Source organism: Vigna umbellata, chromosome 2, assembly GCF_029865625.1.
Source record: "Vigna umbellata cultivar VRB3 chromosome 2, Vumbellata_1.0, whole genome shotgun sequence".
Taxonomy (NCBI): domain Eukaryota; kingdom Viridiplantae; phylum Streptophyta; class Magnoliopsida; order Fabales; family Fabaceae; genus Vigna; species Vigna umbellata.
Window position 1 is genome coordinate 40,249,051 of NC_142166.1, and position 17,488 is coordinate 40,266,538.

Below are 17,488 nucleotides of genomic sequence, written 5' to 3' on the forward strand. Positions count from 1 at the left end.
TTTACACTTAATATCAGACTTAGTCCCAATTCCACGGGCTTTATTTTCTATTTTGCTATTCTTAGATGATTTTCACCTGATAATAATGGTGAAAAAGTGTAAGAGTATCTAAAGCTGAAATTGACGAGTGAGTTGCAGAGGATTGCTAAGATTTTCCATGGTCAAAATATTCTTGGATGGCTTTTCCGAAAATTCTAGACAAATTCTGAACTACATACTGAAATTGAAAAAGATAATGTTCAGCTAAAAAAGAATTCAAGTTAGAAATAAAGAATTTTCTCATTCCAACCCACCTCTAATGTTCTGTCAACAAAATAAAGTCAGGAAGAGATAAAAAAAGGATAATTCATACGCTAGCAGAGAGGGATAATTTATAAATTAATGATCAAGTCATAAGATACCGAATGCCGATCTACTAGACTCTACCACCTCATATTTACCCACTCATTGCGGACAAATTTTGCTATAACTCCCCCAATCCCAAACCAATGTCATGATTACATGATTTGTTACAGCAATCATATATTGTTTTCAAGTGTGTACTTTTGGTCAATGAAGAAAATAATTGATACCATAGTTTAAAAATTAGAAAAAGTGTGCAAATAGCAATGCCATTATAGCAAAAATCAATACAACAAAATCCAACTAGTTTCCAAGAAGTGATGTCAAAAGTGCCAAAACTGCAATAATAATCATGATATTTAGAAAATAGTTTGACTGTAGAGGCTTATCTGGGCTTCCACCAACGGCCTCATATTCAGCCCGTATCTTCTGCTTCATTGCTTCAGACAGCTCTCTCTGCAATTCAAATAGGAACACTATTGAATTTTATTCCTTTCTTCTTCATTTAAAACTTCCATATTTTACATGTGATATCACATGATTTGAAAATAGCTTCTTCTTGTATTACTAAAAGATACTTGCACAAGAAAACATGACACTTGTTTTTATTCCTGCACCAAACCAGGAAAAGTAAAACAATGAACAATAAGCAAATATACATCCTATGCAAGTCTTCCATAGAAAGCTATCCAATAAATTTTCTCAATATCAACAAAATGAATAGTAAGATTTGATATGTGCAAAGATAAAAACCTTTCCAGTGGAGTATTTGGCTGCTACGAACTTCTCTGCCCCTGCATTTGGGGATTCATCTATCACAACGCCCTGACAAAGATAGCAAAGAAAATTTCTTACTTGCTATGAAAAGGTAACAAAGTTAAGTCCACAAGAACGGAATATCCAGGTCAAGGGTTACAGGCATAGATATCTTAATTTGTAAAACACAGTAACAGTAATTCAAATTGAACAGACCTCTGGAGGATCAAATTTGGCTCCAAGGTTGCTAAGTTTCGCATGGGCTTCAGCATAATCTTTAAAGAATGCTTCCTGATCTTCAGCATACTTCTCAGCATATACCTGAATATTTCATAAATATTTTGTTGTTTTCGTATGTCATAATTTTTATATTGAATTGTAATAACCACTAAATAAAACTCCAGCTACATTACCTTGAAGGATGGGTCTTCAAAAAGAGCAGCATCAGTTGGCAATACCAATAGATCTTCATCCTTTTTTTCTTTGATGTCCTTTATGTAACCACAGTCACAAAAATAAAACAAAGGTAAATTCCTGCATACTCCTCTCCCCTCTAACACTCCCCCTGATAGAACACCCAACCCCCTTCCTGGAAAATTAAAAATATATTTCTGACCTTGAAGTAAGAGTTGTCAAATTTCAACCATTGCACTGTCCATGATTGTCCTCCAGGTGCTCCTGGTCCATCTTTCTGTAGAGTGAGAAATACATGTGAATTTCTTGCTGTTTTATTGCATATAACTGAAAGCTATATGATTATCGTTTATCAGGAAGACCACAACAGCTAAAATTCAGTCTAGATATGTTGCATCAATAATGTCTTCTACTCCAAAACAGAGTGATAGGTTAAAAAAATCATTGATACGTACTTGCAATGTTCCTTAAATTCCCTTTCATCAAGTATTCATTTCAAAGCGCAACAGATAAACAAATAGTTGTTCTTACTGTTAGCCAAGAAAGAATTAAGCCACAAATTTAGAGCAAGTCCAAAACTTCTATTTGTAAAGTAGGAACCACAATCAATATTTAAATAACAACCTTATATTGGATCTATTTGTTTGTGCCTAAACAAAAGTAATTGTAAAAAAATTAAAGCAGAAAAAAAGAAGAAAACTGCTTATTTTGAGAAGCAACAGTTGCTTCTTAAGAAAAGCAATTTTCTGCTTTTGCTTTTCTAAATAAATTTACCCAAACATTAAAAAAGTACTTTTTTCTTGAAAAGGTTTAAAAAAGCTTCAAGGTAGGCACATGCGGAACTTGGAAGCTTTGCAGAAACACTACTGAATGTTTGGAGATGGGGAAAAATCACATTAAGAAAGAAATTCAGTAAATTGACATGAATCTGGAGTATTCAATTTGCAGCACACATTATCTTTTCATCAATCATGTAAAAATTACAGTCAATTAAGTGACTTGAAGCTGTTATATGGGGATCTAAGTTATGAAAGAGAGCAGTCAAATAGTGGCCATCTTCTTCTACATGAGCAATCAAAAGTTTTAACATACAACATATATCCAATACTTCTGATTATTTCCTTCAGCTTAAGGTGCTCAAGATTGTTAAAATTAAAATTTAAAAATATGGCTTTCAAAAGAGTTCAAAGACTCGCACAAAATCATTCTTATAACTTGTGGTCACAAGGGAGAGAATATACTGTATATTTAGTCTCAGGCTTTCCCCAACCACTACGATCTGGTCTAGACCTCCCCAGTGTGTGTGCACCAGATAATGCAACAATTTCCTGCAAATACAGTAATTTAAAAGTCAAAATGCGACATATGACTGGAATCCAATTTACAAACCTTAATCCTTATGAGCAAAAAGAAAATTACCTTGTCATTCAAACCCATTCGGTAGAAAACTTGACGCAAATGATCAGCAGGTGAAGGGGGACCAGCATCTAAATACATACAATAACCTCACATTTTATAAACTTCAAATGATAAAACAATTTTATTAATAAGCATCTTATAAATAAATAGCTATCTGTGTCTCTTACTTTTTGTTTTCCCAAATTAAAAGTAGATTACGTAGACCAGGTCCTACGGCAAACAAAGCTAAGAGAGTTTTCTATAACAATTAAGCTACCACAGAATGTATGGTCATTACCAGGAAGTCTCCCTTCTTCGGGACATTGTTCAGGTCCAGATACATCCACTCTTCCATATTTCATTGGGAGTTTTGGGCCTCCAGCTTCCTGCAATTCAAAAAGAGATAAATGTACCATTCAATATGTTCAAATAAACTATAGTCAGTCCTGAATCCAAAATAGGACTAAAAGAACCTCCACAGCTGTGGCACCAGCCAACTGAAATAAGTCTGCATATGTCACACCAGAGTATTTGTCTTTGATCGGCTGAAGAAGCTTCAATGCATTTACGAGTCCTGATGTGGCAGTGGCAGTTCATCAGGGAATATTATCTCATAAGCATAATTCGGAAATAATCAATATTCAATGAATCATTACCAGCATTGGCTCCATGTTTCAGCTCAATTTCAAATCTTAAGCTACCATTAGCTCCACCTCTTTGTGGCCATTCCTCAATATTCTTATTGTAAGTACCAGCATCATGCCACCCCAAACGAATCTATCACATTGAAGTTTATGCATGTAAATTATTGAAATAAAAAAAAAATCTCATCAATGAAACAAACAAAAACTATGACAAATTCTAGTCCCATCCATGGTACAAACTAAAATTACATGACAAAGATCGAAGTGTATGCAGATGGTATATATCATGAACCCAGAAGATAGTATTGTATGTTCATCAGAGTTCAACATCATGTTGACTAACTTAGTCACAGTAAAGTTTATTCGCTATCAACGACAATTTTAGTTCGGAAGTCAGAATCAATAAGTTAACAGCCTCTTTACAATATCCGTGACAATTTTAGTTCAGAAGTCAGAATGATTAAGTTAACAGCCTCTTTACAAAAACAATTGGTATAGTTGGTCCAGCAAAAGTATAAGACAACAACCTGACAACCAAAATTCATACATCTGTTGCTATTTACAAGTTCAAAATAACCCATAGGAAGCCAAAACATTGCAAAGACTGTGTTTAATTGGGAACTACAAATTATTTTCCTTAAGAATGTTCCAGATTAATAGTTAGGATTTTATACTTTGAAGTATGTAACGCGGGATGAGGCCAGGTGTCTTTAGATAAAAGTATAAGGGAAATGTTGTAGTCACCTGCTTTATTATGAATAAAATATGGATCCAGAAAAGTTAATTAATTCAAAATTCCTTCTCTAATTGGGAATTTGCTGAGCTACAGCTTCTTATCAGCATCTATTAGATGAATGAATTCATCAATCTCTGATGGTCAGTATGATGCAACAAGTATCCTACATCACCATATCACTGGTGCCAATCAAGTGACACTTTAATCTTTTTTATTCTAAGTGATCCTAAAACCAAATATTTATATAGGTTACTATTAGGGGTAGAAATATCCTGGGCCAGGTCAGGTTTTAGTAGACCTGGGTTTAACCTTCACTGAAAAAAAAAGCCTGAACCTTGTCTATTTTCTTGTCGCATATCATTTTTCAAAGTCCGCCTGACCTATATTAAAGTTTGCCCTGACCTACGAGCATGTTATAAGTATGTTTTACAATAAGGCCTTTAAAATTCTAGTAAGCTTACAGTATTATTGACCCACAATCTTCTTACATTATTATGTATTATTGTTTATATTTTTGTATATAATTATGTATACATACAACATAAAAAATTAATTATTTAAAAACCTATTTTGTAAGGCCATCTAGGTTATAATACCATAAAGTCTTAATTTACTTGTGTGGGTCTCATTGTGCCACATCATTTTTAAGACATACTTGTAACTTTAGCTCCAATGCAAGAGTTACAAGACCCCCACTTTAATTATATTTTTCTTAAACTTCTTGGAGAAGCTTTTAAGATAAAAGCAATTTGTTATTACTATGACCAATGGTCTTATTTAAGAGTCTGGGTCTTAAATTTTATGCTATATCAACATGCTCGAATACAAGAATCTTATATAAGATTCAGATCTTAAACTTATGTCCTCAGCAATGGAAATACCCTAATAGTTGTTAAACAAGATATCAATATATTTTTTAATAATCTTATAAATTTTATAAGTATGACTTTTCAGATGGGTAAACATGTTTACTAATTAAGACAAATAAAAAAATATATTTTAATACATTATAACAAATATAATATAATATAATAATCCTAACAAAATTAGGATTTATATTTACTTTAATAAACCAGCATATTAGACATAAAAAATTGAAATGACTTAAGGACTGACCTTTTTTAACTAAATCAATTTTAATAAAAACCTAGACTTGACCTACTTTCTAAAATATATGATCTGGACTTGATGTAGGTTAAGCTATAAGCCCTTGTGGATTAGCCTTACCTATTTCCACCTAAATTTCTAATCAGAATCTTGCATGCACAACTGAATGAGTGCCAATCTAAATGGAAGAGGTTTCGCATCACCAAGTTTGTAATGCATCATAAACAATTCTGCATAAAGCAACAAAGGACTAGGATAGGAGTGCTAATCATATCTTCAAAGCAGCAACGCAAAGCTCAACGATACAAACAAAACTCTTGATCTCGAAATAACAATGTAAAAGCCTATGCGGTCCATCTCCACATTGATAGATGGGTGTGCTTGATGAAATAAACCGTGGGGTCATTACGTTTCTAGATGAAAAAAAAATTATAAATGCCTTCATCGTAAAAGAGAGTATGCAAGTCCATGAGCAGAAGTAAACTTGAGAAAAAGTTAAAAAATAAACAAAATAAAATCAGTGGCACTGCAAATTGATGAATGAATTTAACGTTACTTGCACAAGTAGAGAATGGTTATCTTTTAGTAAAATATGACTAAAAACACGAACATTATGTCTTCTTGAAGCGTGGCTAAAGATTTATCTGTGATATGCCATGCAACAGAAACCTATCGTGTATACCACACGAGACTACAGAACTAGCAAAAACATTAAAGAAAACCCAAAATAGAAAAAGAAGAACAGTCAAAGGTGTGTTTTGGAGGAGAAGGGACAGTCCTATTTATAGAAGACTCACAATGCCCGCTAACACAAAAAGAGGAGTAACATTATGAAATACGACAAGTTCACAAGGCACGATGGTCATATGTGTGCAAGACAAGGAAAACAAGTATCCCTAAATACGAGGAACCAAGATAATCCGTCGACCTTATGACAAAATTCGGATAAGGAAATATGGGAATAAAAGATAATAAGAGAATATTAAATAAAACTTCTGATAAAAAACATGGAACTGTTAGAAGAAATATGCAGGAGTTTAAACTAAGTCGTGAATAGAGAGTTCAAAGTCCAAAGGAAGTTCAATCTTATGTCTCAAATCCATTGGCGAGACTCTTGTTTTCCACTTTGAAGATATAAGGAATTTGATGGTTTACTTGTTGTTTTCCACTTTGAAGATATAAGGTAATTGCTGGCTGAGTGAACTAGACAATGTGAGAATTTTGACTTTTGGAATATAGCACAACAAATTACAACATATCTAAGAATAACCTTCTCACCAAACAAATAGGTGTTTGAAAGCACCCAAAAATCCAATGACGATTCAATTCGAGGAAATATAGCTTACATGCTTCTTTATTTCTAACATTAAAATAAAAGGAATTAAGGAACCGCTAATTCAAAGGCAATACAACAGCTAGAACAAAGAGATCGCTTAAAAGAAAAAAAATAAAAATAAAAGTACGAAGCGAACATTACCAGAATAGGATGACAGAACTTTGACCTGAGAAGCTCCTTGATATCTTCTCTAGCGCCCTTCAACTGATCAGGATCAGACGCGAAGGACTTCGGCGCCGACACCGTTCCGTATCCTCCACTCGAAACGCGAACCTCCACTCTCCGCTGAAAAAGCAAAAATCGCGTGCGGTTCACGAACACGCGCTCAAATTCAAGAAACAATCAGAAGCGCAGTAATCAGAGATAGAACGAATCGTAACCTGATTGAGAAACAGGTGCGAAATGCGAGGAGAAGAGCGCAAGCACTGAAGTGAGGAAGAAGAGGACGAGATAGAGAAGAAGGAGCGAGAAGAGGAGAGTGAGACGGAGGGAATGATGCGAGCGGAGGCGGCGCCGCTGAAAAGAGCCATTGCGGTTGGAGTGTGTTGAGATGGTAAAGGCGGTGACGAAGGAGTGAGGAACACACGCTCTGCCATGCGCTTTAATTAATATTTATATTATATTTTTTTGTTTATTTCGTTGCCTCTCCTCTCGTTTCGGATGATAGATGTGCCAGATGCCACCCCTGTGAGTGAGTTACGATGATACTAACATTGCTATTGGGGAACGATGAATTATGTGCTTATCTCAGTCTTATATACAAACAACTCCTAATTCCAACCACTGCCCCCATCTCATCCCCCAAGAGCCAAATCCTTTTACGCACCTTCTTTTAGGCTGCTATTTAGCAGTGGAAAAGGAATAAGTTGTACTAGATAATCAATTTTATTTTAGTATTCCCTAAAAAATCAATTTCATTACTGAAATATAATTTTCTATCTAAGTAGTTTCCAAAGTAAGGAAATTATATAAGCAATTTTTTTAGTCATAAACTTTCTCTATTTCCAATTAGTCTCAAAACATTAATTAAACATGTTAATGCAAAAACCAAATTGATGAATATTCAATATTTTATAACTTGTTATTCAGGAGGATTATTCAAGAGACATTAATATATAAGATTCTAAATTGGTAATTTCCAAGATGATTTGTATAAAGAATTTTGTTGTCATGTGCACTAAAAAAAACTTTACATGTCTATTCATATTCTTATAGATAATAATAAAGCTATATTTTTTTTTGCCAACAAAACATTTATAAGAAGACCATTTCTCGTTTAGTTTTTTAATTTCACTGATTACCAATTAATCTTTTAAAATTACATTAAAATTAAATTGTTAATTTGCAAACACTCACGATTAATCCAGACAAAGCTTTACAAATGATTAGTCTCCAATTAATAAAAAAGCTTGGTAATAATAGTAATAATTAATGAATATTTTGTCGTATTATTACAGTATATGAGTGATTTCAAAAGCTTAAATTCAATATAAATAATGACAGTAACTACAAAAGTAAAATATATACACTAGAAACCTATATATTTTTACTTGTATTGATATAGAAAATGTAAATCGAAGTTAAGAAAATGTAAATGAGTAACTAATGTTTTAGTCCAGCTATGCTATAAGATAGAAGTTTATTATATATTTTAAAAATTTAAAAATAATTTTCTTTCATATTTTCAGTAACAAGTCTACATTGTTACCAAGTGTAAATTAATTATGTAGTCAATTTATATTTATTTCAATTTTTTTAATCTTTATATTAAAAGTTTTATTTTAGACCTTACAAACATGTTTTGTATAACAGCTATTGTTGTTATTTTTTTTGGTAGTGTAGACAAAAAAATATATTAAAAACATATTAATTTATAAATAATATCCCCATATGTTATTGAAAGTTGTCTATGTGAAAAAACTCATTCTCAACCATGCTGAACATAAATATGAAGGGAAGAAATAGAAAAGTAAAAACCCAAAACAATTTCTCCTTAAAAAATTGTCTTGTGGCGAAAATAGGGATAATTTGAGAAATATAAACATAATCGAATAATGTAAAGAAAAGTCTTAAGTTCAAGTTTTATTCATATTTTTTAAATGAAACAAATATTTAGTAACGGCAAAGTGACATAATTTTATATTTATTTAATACATAATATAAAAATAAAATGATCATAAAAAATAAAATTTTATATATTTTCAAAAGAGATGAAAATAAAAAATAATGTTTTCAATCTTTTATTGATATATTTTTATATACTTTCAATCTTTTTGTCCAACTTTTACTAAATAAACGGAACAAAACTCATCCGTGTGAAAGGAATCTTATGAAGGAATACTAGCTGAAAAATAAAATTAAAAATTTTGTTTTAGAGCTTTAAAAAAAATTTCTTTTAACTAAACAATTCCAGTGGGATGTTGGGTGTGTGTAAACATATAGTTTCAGTCAAATATCCCATCTCCTTTTCGTTATCTCCAAGAAATGCCCATGTTTAAAAGTACACATTAAATTAAAGAAATTAAATATTCAACTTGTAAACAAAACAAAGAAATGAGTATCATTTTATTAAAAGATATAATAAATTAATTACTATATATTAAAGAAACACGTGAACATTTGTATGTGTTTCCATTTTTGTCTATACATTTATTTTTTCAGAAAAAACATATATGCATTTTTTTTCTTCAAAAAAATATGTATTTTTAAGGTTCAATGCATTATTACTTTTAATTGTAATTATTGCTTTTAATTGTGAATAATTATTGTTAGAAAAGTGGAGTCTTATATCTTAATATCAAGAGTGAATTGGATTTTGCTTAAAAATAGTTCTTTCAAAAAACTTTGCAAAATTTTGAGTTTTTTTAAATCAATATAAATCAACTACAAAGGAGAAACGATAGAAAGGTAACACAACAATATATACTAGTTCCATTAAATCTATATCTAAACTTTCTTTGATAACTTTAATTGAAGGGATTTCACTATAATGATAGAGTATACCAGCAAGAATACAGAGATATCCTCTCTGAATGCACCCTCTTTCCCCACTCAATATCACTTATAGTACAAGATGTGAACACACTCACAATCTTACCCACCCAGAAAGCAATCCCAATTTTTTGAACACCTTGAGAGCAATCTCATCTCTCTCAATGAAGAATACCACGATTCTTTCCTCCTGGCTAACCTGCATAGGAACACAATCCTCTTGATTGCAAAGGTTGAATCTGATCCTTAGAGCACCAGCAGTGCAAAATTGATCTGAATGTTTCAGCTCAGCTTTCTTGCAAGAATCTTGATGACTTTACCCAAATGTATGATCTTGATTCTCAAAGACTTCCTTAGACGCTAATGCAATCAATACTCAATCAACAAGTTAGTTATGAACTGAAAATTCATATAATTGTATTGAAACAACGTGCAAGACAGTTATATATAGGATTTTCAAATCCTGACACACTTTAATCAATTACGGAATTAATGTAATCTATTAAGATTTTCCTTCTACTTTAACAGTTTTACATTTGTCTAAGATTTACCAAATTAAATATCGCATGCAATCGATTATGTTAATCATATAAGTCAACAACCAATTAATATGACCGTTATATGCAATTAAGGCTTTTAATGAAAATGATTTTCACAAGATAAACATTTTAACCGATTAGAAAATTTATGTATCCAAATCATTTTCCATTCCAAACATATCATTGCAGTCAACAAACACATGTTGGCATAGCAACATTTTTTAATCGATCATACAACTAATGTAATCGATTACTATACAGTTGTTTTGCCTATGTTAAACATGTATTGAAATTTGGATAAATTTAACAGATTATATACATTGTCTAATCGATTATTTCTACTAGAAATGCAATGCGCAATATGTTTAAACTTATGATTCATTTACATACAATGAATACATGTACCAAGCATTTCAAGCACAAACGCAGTAACGATTAAGCAATTGTTATGTCATTTGTTGTGCAATAAATCATAAAACATTTCTTTTGTTCATCATAAAAAAACATATATATGGATGGGTATAACTAGACATTGCTCCTTATCACCAATTATATTTATTTATTCATGAAACCTCACTTCTCGTTTTTTATTTGTTGAAAATAAATTGTTTCCAAATGTAACCCATTCACTACAAAAAATTAGATTTTTACCGGGGGTTATTTTTTCCGTTTCCGGCGGTTTTAACCCCTGGAAAATATGTTACCCGCGGTTAGAAAAACCGTTGGGAAAACCTGCGTCGCTAAATAATTACCGGCGGTTTTTCTAAAAACCGCCGCAATTAGCAGGGGTTTTGAAAAACCGCCGGTAGTAGTGGGGGTTTTGAAAAACCGCCGGTAGTAGTGGGGGTTTTGAAAAACCGCCGGTAGTAGTGAGGGTTTTACTAAAACCGTCGAAAATAACCGAGATTAAGCAAAACCGCCGGTAATTTTGAGGGTTTATGAAAACCGCCGGTACTTTTGAGGGTTTTCCAAAACCGCCGAAAATGTAAATAATTTAATTTTTTTTATTATTCAAATGAGTTGATTATCACTAATAAACCAAAATTAAATAATATAAAACTAAAATTAAATAATATAAAACCAAAATTAAATGTAAACATTAAATATAAACCAAAATATTATTATATAAATTGTAAACATTAGAAATACAATTAATGGCTTGCATTTAAAGCTAAGCTCCTGCACAAATACTTGAACTCAGTACATGTTACAAGATGAATGAAGCAACAGATGATATTGATGTTGGACTTGGTAGTTAACATGCACTTTGCCACTCGTAGGCTTAAAGCCATCATCGGGGTCCTCACTAGTCACTCGCACAGCCACACAATGACCTTTTGGCTTTGTGGATTGTGCTTTGTCAAAATCAAAAGGGGTAGCTAAAGCTGAAGCTTTTCTCCAAGCATCATATCCCCCACCGTGCTCCACCCCATAGAAACGCCTTATCTCTATTAAAGGAGACACATGAAATACATGTAAGAAATTAAATAATAGAAAATAGGAAAGCAAATATCAGTAAAGAATAATTTAAACTATTCATTGGGTCTCAACCGTTTCCTCATTTTAAGTTTAAGTCTATATGAGAAAATTGTAATTTTTAGTCCCTAATAAAATTTTGAAGAAAATTAAACAATGCAAGGAAGGCTTAGTAGCAGATTTACACTGCAAGAAAAATCTCTAGTTTTGGGTACAAGGCAAAAAGTTATCTTTTATACAAATGTAGGGACTAGTACTTAATATTCTCTCATGTAGGGAATAAATTTAAAGCTGGTACAACTATAATGAAGTACCAACTCTGATCCATACACCGGACACACACTAACATGGACATCAGGATATGGCTAATGTCCAAAGTGTAGGACACATCTAATATTTATTTTAATATAACAAAAATCTCAAATGAAAATGAAAATTTATATGATTCACACTAAAAACAAATTTGTAAAGTTATATTTTTCTATAATAATGGCTCTCAATTAAATTTTTTGAAACATACATCTTAAAAGTTAGAATAACTAGTTAAGCCTTATGAAAACAAACAAATTTAGGCTTCTAAGTTCTAAGAATCTTCCTCTAAAACAAAAATAATGGGTGTTCCAAGTCGAGAGGGATATCAGATTCTCCAGAACCAAGTCAGAAAAAAAAAGGAAATACTCCTTCAAATGTGAGCATATGATTCCCACTTTTACCTGGCAAACGAATAAAAATGCATATTGGGTTAAAATTTGAAGGATCAATTCTGGAACCTAATGCAGTTTAGAAATTGATATTTGCACATAACTTTTTTTACATAACTTTTTTTACATATCTAAATGTGCATGGAAATAAAAGTAGACTATTTCCGAAGTTTTATTACTGCTGTGGAACTCAAATGGAAAGTACTATCTGAGAATGGAAAATGGAACTGGAGAGTAGGTTTTTTTTTTTTTTTTTTGAGTAGAAAAAAAAAAAAGAAAAAATGGGGTCCACTGGTGAACAAAGTAAGAAAGAATAATATCTAATTTTCAGGTCACCGCACAAGGATTAAGTTGGGTTTTCTATTGGTTCTATCCAAGATTCCATTGGATTACCAACTCCCCTCCAACTCTCATATAAATACCAATTTCAGCATGATTTCCACTGAAGAGAAGTGTGTATAGGAGAAACAAGACAAGCACAACAAGCATTCAGAAATTATCTTATTTGTTAGTTCCAGGGCTTGTAACAATTAATCTTGAAAGTGATCAAGAGAATCAAGAGAAATATCATATCATATCATATCCCAGGAAATACAATAAAGAGAAATATCATATCATATCCCAAGAAATACAATAAAGAGAAATATCATATCCCAGGAAATACATGTTCAAGTATAATTCTAAAGGACCATCACCTCAAATTCTCTATCAGCATCACTATCCTTAGGTTCATATTACTGATATAATTAATGTACATTTTAAAATAAAATACTGACTAATGTTAAAAAAAAACATTCTTTAAAACAAACTTTTGAGAAGACAGAAACCAAGTGATGCAAAGAGAAGAAGGCTATGGAATTACTAATAGGGTAGATGTAGATGAAGTTCAAACCTTAAGATTAAGCTCGTTATACAGGGCCTTTACTTTAACATCATTAAAGGAATAGTTAAAAGAACATTTAGTTACCTGAAGGAGACACATGGTATGGAACATATCATTGAATTCCTGTAAGAGAAACTTCTCCTGTACAACAACTTCTGCTAATTCTGATACCAATCCAGCAATCTCGTCAGCCTGATCATCAACAAATTTTAACTCTATTTTTAATTTTAAGTCCTCACCAGATAATAACAAGACTAATATTAATACACTGTTATCAAACATACCAAGGGTAAAAAAGCTGATAATGAAGAGTTCATGGAATTTGTTAGCTTCAATGCACGCTTCTGAGAAACTGATGCTAATTTCAAATCCACCTGTAAACAACAACAAAATACAAATTCTATAAATGCAAATTTTTTTATACTAAGGTAAGACTTGAATGTCTTTAACTAGACTCACTTGAGCACCTTCCAAAAGATGAACTCTGCATGCAACAGAATACAAACATTCTTGCAATAAGGTGATTGCAGCTACATATTGCCTTTTCATACTTCTCCATGTTTTCAATAGCTTCATTTACCAACACATATCACACACCAACGATGAGAGAATTGAATCTCTAAAACAACAACAATGGCATAATGCCAATTCAATCATAACTAAATGAGATACACATACACTATAAACTCACTTGAGATTGCAGTATACCATCCAGTTTCATCTCAAGCTTCTCTCTCTCAATTTCTATCGTCGTTAGTACCATTGAATATTGCAGTTTGGCTTGAGTATTCAAAGCACATATGAAATTTCCCTAAACACAAAACAATTCAAAAAACAATTGTTAATCTCATTGGAAATGAAATATAAAACCACTCACAACGATCTTACATGTCATATGATTTCATATCAGTAGCAGATTTTGGTTAGGCCCAAATCTGAAGGAATAATAGCTTATCCTTTTTCGAAAGTATAATCATTACCCAAACTTGAAGGAAAATGGTGTGATTCACAGCACAAGCTCTTGCATTTGTAAACCGCCATTGGATGAAACGATTATCAAACAAACGTAGTTGATGAATAACAACAATATCTTGCTCAACCCTAACCAAGATCCAACGCACACAGTTTTATCACCTCGCGTGCGGAATCTAGCACAACCGATCTCAAGAAGCAACAATCTATTTCTTCCAAGGCTGCTTCACCGATGTGAAAGTGTGAATCGTCTCTATTATTATGCGCGAGAGAGTGCTCCTACAAAAAGAGGAAGAAGAAACGTGAAACCAAACCCTAGCTCGTTCTCCCTACATGTTCAGATTCACTCTTTGCTTTGCTTGCAGCTTTCATTGCTTCCCCACTCTGTAGCAAGACCGTCACTGTTATTTTTAAAAATATTACTAAACTAAACAAGAATAAGAATTTTTGGAGAATGAAGACAAGACCGATCGTGGATGGAGATGAAGAAAGGCCCTGACTTTTCACGAGCGAAGAAGGAGAGAGGAGTAGAGTTGGCCGCACCAGTTCTGTCGCCGGACACCATGCTCACCGGCAGTGATTCCAGGAGGAGATGTGTGATGGCTGGCTTCTCTGTTGGTTAGAGGGTCATAAAAGAAAGAAGATGAAGGGTTAGAGGTTTACAGTGCTGTGTAAAGAGGGAAAATGAAAAAATATTAGCACGGTGTAAAGAGGAAAAATGAAAACATGTTTTCACTTAAAAAGATTTTGAATAAAAAAATAATTTATTTGTGGTTTTAACGAAACCGCGAAAATTTCCAAAAGTTTTAAAATAAAACCGCCGAGTGTTTCGGAGGTTTCAAAATCCCCTAGTAATAAACCCCTCCTATAAATTATTATTTTTGTAGTGATTATAGTTTAATAATAAATTATTATTTAAGGTTTGATGAAACAGTTGATTTAGTATGATCATTAATTAGAATTTAAAAGTTATAATAGAAATCAAGATAAAATCATTTCATCATTTAAACAAAATAACTTTTTTATCAGAATTATTTTGATTAAGATATGAATAGTCCATACATAATTATACTTGTGATGATATTTATTGAATAAATATTAATAGGATTTATTATATATATATATATATATATATATATATATATATGGGTTTGCTAACTTGCATATACTTGTTTTTCAGTTGGTACATTTAGCAATATGTACCGGTTTTAGTAGACAAAAATACCCCATATATTATGGATTATAAGTTTTAAGATCAAGGATATTTGAATAATTTTTATTCTAAAAAAAAACTCAAACCCTTACTTCCGTCATTTCTCTTAACTCTTTCCCTTTCATCTCTCTGAACTCTTTCTCTTTCATCTCTCTTTAACATTTTCTTTGTCATCCCTACTATAACTCCAAGTGAAAAATCAAAAATATTAGTAGTTAAACAATTTTCCTTTCTAAAGAGTTGAATCATTGGCATATTGGCCTTCAGGCAAAGGTTCATTCAATATCTCTTTAATTTCATCATGTTCACGAACCTCTCTAATTTCATCATCTACAGATATTGAATCATCATCTCTAAAAAAAACTCTTCAGCGCCAATTACCAATTCCTTCGGATGTCATTATGTTTGTGAAAAATAGATAAAATTAGATAAGACAAAAATTATAAAATGAAAACTCATTATAAAATCTTTTTTTGTAAGAAATTGTTTAACAGTGAATGTTTTTGATTTTTTTTTCAGGCCAATTACCAATTCCTTTGATCTCATTATACTTGTGAAAATTAGATAAAATTAGGTAAGACAAAAATTATAAAATGAAAACTCATTATAAAATCATTTTTTGTAAGAAATTGTTTAACAATGAGTATTTCTGATTTTTTTCAGAATTACTAATTCATTCATGTGTCATTATGCTTGTGAAAATTAGATAAGACAAAAATTATAAAATGAAAATTCATTATAAAATCATTTTTTTAAGAAATTATTTAACAGCGAGTGTTTCTAATTTTTTTCAATTGGGGCTACATAGAGATGACATAGAGAAAATTTTGGAGTGAGAAAGATGAAAGAGAGGATTGAGAGGAATGAGGAAGGTGAGTAAGGATTTGGGTTTTTTTTTAGAATGAAAATTATTCAAATACCCTTAGAATCCATAATATATGAAAGTATTTTTGTCTACTAAAACTCGGTACACATCTAAAATGTACAAACTGAAAGAAAACATACCCAAATTAACAAACCCCATATATATATATATATATATATATATGTGTGTGTGTATAACGGCGAGGATTAAATTATTTCAAGTGGAAAAAAATTAATAATTAAAATTATAACAATTGCGAATAAAACAAATCTTATTAGAGGAATATTATAGTATTTTTAACTTGAAATTATTGTAAGAAATATATTTAAATATGATCATAATAATTGATGTTACTAGTTAATTAAAGTATTATATATACTTAAATATACTTTGAGATAGCTGTGAATTAAGAATATACATTACAAGAAATTAATAATTTATCTATTGATATTTTTTTACAAATATAAATCCGTAAGTGAATTTTATATTACGTATGAAAATTGATAAATTTTATATTATGTATGAAAATTTGTTTATATTTAAAAATATAATTAAATTTGTACAAAAGTTAGACAAACAAAAACATTTCTTTTTTATAATTATTCATAATTTATTCATAGACAAGATAAATGGTTATTTATATATGAATATTATATATTGAAATTTAAGAAAAAAAATATAAATTTAATAAAATAAAATCTTAAATATCTCATATGTAGAAAACATATTTTAAGAAAAGTTTAATAATGAGTTACATGAGAAGTTTAATTTTATGTTGAGATACAATATTTTTTCTTGATTTCAGTTTTTCTCTTCCTTGTGTTTCTTGTGAGCGTTTGAATTTGAAAATTTTCACTATTTCATTGACCTTGTTCTATTTCAATAATTATTAAGTTTTTATTTTGAGTATTATCTAGTGTGCATTCTCAATCATCACATTGTGTCTAGTCCTTATGTTTCATTGTTTCTAATGCTCATTTCCTTGTTGAATAAAGTTTTGTTCGAGTCAAATTCTTATATGGATAAAGAATTACGCAATAAATTCTCTCACTGTGATCTCTTTGTCTTTATAAAATAGATTATTCAAACCTTCATAAGATGAAAAAACCCTATCT

The 17,488-nt window shown here is 31.1% G+C and overlaps 2 protein-coding genes across 6 annotated transcripts; both read right to left on the reverse strand.

Moving 5' to 3' along the window:
• Positions 1-553: 553 nt before the first annotated feature.
• LOC124823125 (putative L-ascorbate peroxidase 6, chloroplastic/mitochondrial) lies at positions 554-7,500 on the reverse strand. 2 transcript variants are annotated; one of them, XM_047295260.2, is made up of 12 exons: positions 7,114-7,500; positions 6,875-7,018; positions 3,567-3,687; positions 3,384-3,484; positions 3,209-3,296; positions 2,932-2,999; positions 2,754-2,840; positions 1,715-1,789; positions 1,512-1,589; positions 1,315-1,419; positions 1,096-1,167; positions 554-798 (listed from the first exon to the last, which is right to left on the reverse strand). In XM_047295260.2, the coding sequence occupies exons 1-12, from the start codon at positions 7,327-7,329 to the stop codon at positions 646-648; spliced, it is 1,308 nt and encodes a 435-aa protein (XP_047151216.1). In that variant the 5' UTR covers positions 7,330-7,500; the 3' UTR covers positions 554-645. The 2 variants fall into 2 exon arrangements, with proteins under 2 accessions (XP_047151216.1, XP_047151217.1); XM_047295261.2 differs by lacking the exon at positions 554-798 and adding an exon at positions 836-953 and having other exon boundaries at positions 7,114-7,497.
• A 3,856-nt stretch (positions 7,501-11,356) lies between these two features.
• LOC148203986 (QWRF motif-containing protein 3-like) lies at positions 11,357-15,010 on the reverse strand. Of its 4 annotated transcripts, none has more exons than XM_088106797.1 (7): positions 14,796-15,006; positions 14,304-14,679; positions 14,015-14,134; positions 13,783-13,893; positions 13,608-13,697; positions 13,408-13,515; positions 11,357-11,711 (listed from the first exon to the last, which is right to left on the reverse strand). In XM_088106797.1, the coding sequence occupies exons 3-7, from the start codon at positions 14,084-14,086 to the stop codon at positions 11,706-11,708; spliced, it is 387 nt and encodes a 128-aa protein (XP_087962923.1). In that variant the 5' UTR covers positions 14,087-14,134; positions 14,304-14,679; positions 14,796-15,006; the 3' UTR covers positions 11,357-11,705. The 4 variants fall into 4 exon arrangements, with proteins under 4 accessions (XP_087962923.1, XP_087962922.1, XP_087962921.1 ...); XM_088106796.1 differs by having other exon boundaries at positions 14,763-15,006; XM_088106795.1 differs by having other exon boundaries at positions 14,304-15,006.
• Between the last annotated feature and the right edge of the window lie 2,478 nt (positions 15,011-17,488).